Source organism: Monoraphidium neglectum, assembly GCF_000611645.1.
Source record: "Monoraphidium neglectum strain SAG 48.87 unplaced genomic scaffold scaffold00011, whole genome shotgun sequence".
In the NCBI taxonomy this organism is placed as follows: Eukaryota; Viridiplantae; Chlorophyta; class Chlorophyceae; order Sphaeropleales; family Selenastraceae; genus Monoraphidium; species Monoraphidium neglectum.
The window spans coordinates 2821-8275 of NW_014013615.1; the positions used below are offsets into that span (position 1 = coordinate 2821).

The 5455-nt window shown below is 68.2% G+C and overlaps 1 protein-coding gene across 1 annotated transcript; it reads left to right on the plus strand.

The window, feature by feature from the left end:
- Positions 1–1199: 1199 nt before the first annotated feature.
- MNEG_0165 (hypothetical protein) lies at positions 1200–4801 on the plus strand (the record flags this gene model as incomplete). Its single annotated transcript, XM_014051340.1, has 9 exons — positions 1200–1262; positions 1345–1403; positions 1527–1599; positions 1718–1833; positions 1999–2056; positions 2317–2411; positions 2647–3118; positions 3259–3460; positions 3732–4801. 9 exons carry the CDS (start codon positions 1200–1202, stop codon positions 4799–4801), a joined length of 2208 nt encoding a protein of 735 aa, XP_013906794.1.
- Between the last annotated feature and the right edge of the window lie 654 nt (positions 4802–5455).

Consider the following 5455-nt stretch of genomic DNA (forward strand, 5'->3'; position numbering starts at 1 on the left):
CCAGAGTCGCCGCCACCTTGCAGCCGCACTCCCAAAACTGAGAAGGCTGAACTTGACAATTGCAAGCGGGCTCGCAGCCTTAATGGGTCCCCAAACACCTCGTGGACACGGCAGCCGTCGCGACCGGCAGTGTGCCCATGCACGCGTTGCATCCTGCCCTGCCCTAGGCCATGCAGCCTACCCATGCGCCCCTGCCTCGCCCCAAAGCTATGCCCTCCGTGCCGCCCGCGGCCGCCCTGCGCTGCGCCTCTGGGCGCTCGAACCCTGCCGTTCGGCGTGCGCGCAGTGCTCGGCGCGAGTGTCGCGCCTGGCAAGCGCCAGCCTGAAAGCGTTTGGCCGCAGGGCCTGCGGCGCGTGCGGAGCCACCTGTGTGTTGGCTGGTGTTGTTTCTCGGCGCCCTTCCTGATGCCGCATCGTGTCATCCCGCCGATCAACGGCCCGCTTGTGTCAACTCGAGTGACTTTTTTACGAGAGTGTATGGTTTCCTTGGTTGGACGCTTTTGCGCGCAACCGGCCAAACCACCAGTGGGTAGCGCCAATCGAGGCGATACGACGCACAGGCACTGCCCACTTTTTTGTCTAGGGGGGAGTCGGGGCTCTTCTGGAAAGAATTTGAAAGGGGTGCACGCGGAACCCACCGCATCATCTTTGAGCGCAGGTGCACGCAGGGACGCGCGCACAGGCTGTCCCAAGTGAACATCAAGCAACGCCTGCCATCGCTTCCAGGCTGTTGGTTGATCAGTGTAAATTGCCCATCCTTGAGACATTCTGTGACAGGTGTGTGAAGCTGTGATTTGGAGATAAACATGCAGTGATTCCTGCGAGCAACTTGCATAGTAGGGGGGAGCAGGCAGCTGCTGAAGAGCTCACTCCTTGTTCCAGACCTGCTCTTGTGAACAAGGAGTGAGCTGGTGAGCAGCTGCCTGTTCCCCCCAACGGCTTAGCTGGGTGGGGGAGAGGGCTCCTAAACTGTCACGTTTATGCGTGCCACACAATATCGCCCCTCCTTATATCTCATCTACGGTACACATGCAAGAACAACTTCACTTGCATGCAGGCTGCTGATGATTTGAATAGATGGCAGCAAGGTGATCTCCCGCTTTTTCTCAGCGGTTACTGCGTCTCAACGATTGAATTAGCCTCACATTTAGTCTAACAGTGACACTGTTCCGGCTTGGCACGGCAGCAGCAGTGCGAGGATGGCGTTCTCCTCGGATCAGCTGCTGCAAGACCTGCAAAGTCTCGTGGGCGAGGAGCTCAAGGTGGGTGAGAGATACCGCAATTTGCTGAACCTGATTCGTCGATATTGAGAAGGCCCTGAGCAGTCTGAGCGCTCCGTCGCAGGTTGTGACGTATAAGTGGCTCGCGCGGCAGTACTCCATACCATCAAACTACGCCAAAAAGTGCGCGCAACGAGGGACCCTTGCAGGGCTGCTGGGTGCGCCTGTAATTGCCCGCCTGCTATGCACGCCACGCGGCGCGATCCGCCGTGTCGACCGCGCGGCCCTCTGCACCCCTCCTCGCAGAGTGTTGTTCAAGTTTGCGGAGGATCAGGGGCAGAATGTCAGGGCGCTCTACCTCGTGTCGGGCTGGGCCAAGGTGCGAAGGAGCAGGCAGGGGGCGCCCAGCATTTGGTGCTGCGTGGCAGCCGAACGCGGCGCCCCTCCGATTGTACGCACCCAGCCCTGGACTGGTGTCCCCACCAACACACACGCAGGACGGCGGCGGCGGCGACGACGCCGTGCCGTGCCACGTCGTGCGCGTCGTGGATTCACGGGACCTCGCAGCCTGCCGCGCCGAGATGGAGCCCGTCACGTGCATGCACGTGCACAGGTGCGCGCCGCCACCGAGCCCGGCGTCCCCGTGGCCGCTGGCAGGCAGCTGTGCCTGCGGCGATCGCACGCCGCGCCGCGCGGTCGGGCGCGCGTCTTCGGCGCGCTTGCTCGCCCTAGGCTGTCCCCTTTTACAAACCCCCTCCTCCTGTCCCATCCCTCCCAGCGTGATGCCCAACCAGCCCATCGACCTGTCATTTGTGGCAAACGAAGACTACCTCCAAGTGAGCCCGGCGGACAGGGGGCCCACGCTTGGCCGAATCACAGCAATAGAGTAGCTGGTGGGAGACAGAGGTTGTGGCATCCCGGGCGATGCCACGAGCAGCGCACACTCCCAGCAGCAGGCGCAAGAGGCCGCACAGGCCTCAGCCCGCGGCTCCAAGGCGGCCGCCCCCCGGCCCCGGCCCCGCGTGACTGTCTCTCGCCCATTGGGGTGTTGGGTCCCTTCCCCTCCGCGCCAATTATTGATTTCTGCATACCCCAGGCCCAAAACATGTACCAGGCGGTAATCAGGGGCGCCGCCCCGCGCAGCGGCGGCGCGTCGGACCCCTTGTCGCGCAACACGTGCAGTGCCGTCAGGTGCGCGGGTGGGACGGGGGCGGTGCCCGGGATCCACAGCGTGCGTGTGTCCGGCTGCAAGCGCTGCACCGGCCCCTCGGTTGTGGAGCAGCGGAGCAGCAAAGCAGCGCGTCCGTGCTCGCGGGGTCACTGTGAAGAGCGCGTGCTATGTGGGGGCGTCTGGGGTTGGGATTCGCAGGTGGGAGGGGCGGAGCGGCCCCGACCGTTTTGCGGCACGTCGACCTGCGGCACGCAGGTATGAGGCAGAGGTCAGGGCCGGGCCAGACGCTTCAAAGGTGGCCGCCGCGTCTGCGGCCGCGGCCGCTGCGGCCGCCGCCGGCGCCGGGAGCGGCAAGGGGAAGGGGAAGGAGAACGGCGGCGGCGGCGGCGGCGGTAGCGGCGCCGCGGCGGCGGCGCTGCCGGCTGCGGCGGCGAGGGCGCCGCACGCCGGCGCACCGGACGCAGCGGCGGCGGCGGGCGGGAAGCTGGGCGGGGGCGTTGGCGGGGTCGGAGATTCCGGAAAGGCGGCGGCCGGCGGCAAGGGTGGCGCCGGGAAGGCGGCGGCGGCCAAAGGCAGCATCTCCCAGATGTGGGCTAAGAAAGCCTCAGGGGAGCCCGCAGCCAAGCCTAAGGAGGCAGCTGCCCCCAAGGCGGCGGCGGCGGCGGCGGCGGCGGCGGCGGCGGCGGCGGCGGCGGCGGCGGCGGCGGTCAAGCCTGCAGCTGCAGAGGTGGGCAAGGTTTCGCGGCGCGCTGATGGCGTTTTGCCCGCCTGGCCGCGTGCTGCTGCAGCAGATGGTGGGATCACCTGGAACCTGCGCCCGCACGCCACACCGACGCCGCTCTCACACCGGTGAACGCATGCAAACAGGCTGTCAAGGCAGCGGCTCTAGCCAAGGCAGCGGCGAGCAAGGCCGCGGCTCCGCCTGAGCCTACCACTGGCGGCGCCAGCGACAGCGACAGCGATGCGGTGGCCGGCGGCCGCGCCGCCAAGCGGCCGCGCGGGCGGCGGGTGGCTGCGCTCGAGAGCGATGAGGAGGGGGAGGAGGCGGTGCAGCCGGCCGCGGCGGCAGGTGTGGGGGCGGTTGGGGGGGCACATGGGCATGGCCTTGTCACCTGGGTTTGGGGATGCGCGTGGGCTTGGCCTTGGTGAATCAGGGGGCCTCGTGTGACGCAGTTGGCATGGCTCTCTGCTGTTCGGTGGGGCGGCGACATACGCGGCAGCTTCAGCCGCGGGTGGCGCTGCACTGCCCAGAGGGAGACCCCTTGGCCAGCACGGGGCGCCCAAGCGCACCCAGCGCCCGCGCCGCCTCGCTCACCCGCGCGCGCCGTGCACGCCTGCAGGGCGCAAGGGCGGCGCTGACAAGGACCTCCTTGCGGCACTGGACTCGCCGCCGCGGGCGCGGGGCCAGAAGCGCGCTGCTGCTGCGAAGGGCGCGAAAGCGGCGGCGGCGGCGTTTGCGTCTGATGACGACGACGAGTTTGAGGCGCCGGCCCCTATGGACAGGGGAGGGCAGGAGGATGAGGATGGCGAAAAAATGGAGGTGGACGGGGCGGGGGCGGGCGCCAGCAGCCGGGGAGATGGAGAGGAGGCGGCGGCGGCCGCGGCCAAGCCCGCGGCCAAGCGGCAGCGGCAGGCGCCCAAGGGCGGCGGCGGCGGGGCCGGCAAGCGGAAAGGCAAGGGCGCGGGCGCGGCCGGGGAGGATGAGGAGGGGGAGGGCGGCGTCTTGGAGGCGCTTGGGGGCAGCGACGACGACGATGGGTGGGACTCGGGCGGCGAAGGGGGCCGCGCAGCCGGCGACGCGCCCAAGGGCAAGGGCGGCGCGGCCAAGGGCGGCGCCGCCGCCAAGGGCAAGGCGGCGGCCGGCGCGGGCGCCAAGGGCGGCGGTGCCAAGCGGCAGAAGAAGGCGTCTGGCGCTTTCAGCGGGGGCGGCGGCGGATACGAAGAGATTGATGGCGGCGCCTCGGACGGGGAGGGCGCCGGCGGCGGCGCGGCAGGGGCGCCCGCCAAGCCGGCTCTGGGCAAGGCGTTCCAAAAGATGCAGCAGCTCGCCTCGGAGCGGCCGGCGCCCGCGCCGCGCGGCGCCGCGGGCGGCGGCGGCGGCGGCGGGCCGCGGTTCGACCCAGTGACTGGGGAGGAGGTGTATGGAGAGGACGAGCCCGCGCCCGCGGCCGCTGCATCAGCGCCGGCGCCGGCGCGGAAGCAGGAGGCGGGAGGCCCCGCGGGTGGCTCGCCGGCGGCAAAGCCGGTTGGTGGGAAGCCGGGCGGCGGCGGCGCGAACAGCAAGCCCGCCGCCGGCGGCGGCTCGGGCGGCGGTAAGGGCGCTAAAGGGAAGGGCACCGGCGGGGGCGGCGGCAAGGGCGGCGGCGGCAAGGGCCAAAGAAACATCATGTCTTTCTTTGGCAAGGGGTGACGTTCCCGTGCCCTGTTGCGATTGCCCTGTGCAGTAAACATGCTGTTGGCGGCCATGCCAGGTGCTCGCGCCCAGCTTGACAGGCTAGGCAGCGTGCGCAAGATCTCAGCTTTTGTGAATGCAGGGAATAGTGGCCGCCTGGGGATCTGTCTTGGCGCTCGCATGAATTGATGCTGCAGCCTGTAAAGGCTGCCATCGTCTAAACAAGGCACCTTGGGGAGGGGCCACGACCAAACAAGAGTGCCCATGAGCCTGTTTGCTACAGGATAAGCAGTGGGAAGCTTGTCTTGACACAACGTGCCTCGTGTGTGCGCCTGCACCTGTGCACACGACACTTTGAAGCCGCCCAACCGTCTGCCATGACCCCAAAACCTGGCTGCCCCGCTGCCACAGAGCTGCTCCGGCATTTCTATGAAAGGGGACCCCCTGCGCAACGCATGTGACGCCTGCATCCCCATAGGCCCTGATGCCATGGGCTTCTCATGTGATGGCAGTGAGGCGGGCAGCCCGGCGGTGGGGGGGGCGGCGCGGCGGCCTCGGCCCCCGCAAGCCAGCCCCCTCTTCCTAAATTTTCAAGGGCGTTACAGCCTGCATAGTCTCTCTCTCTCTCTCTTTCTCTCTCTCTCTCTCTCTCTCTCTCTCTCTCTCTCTCTC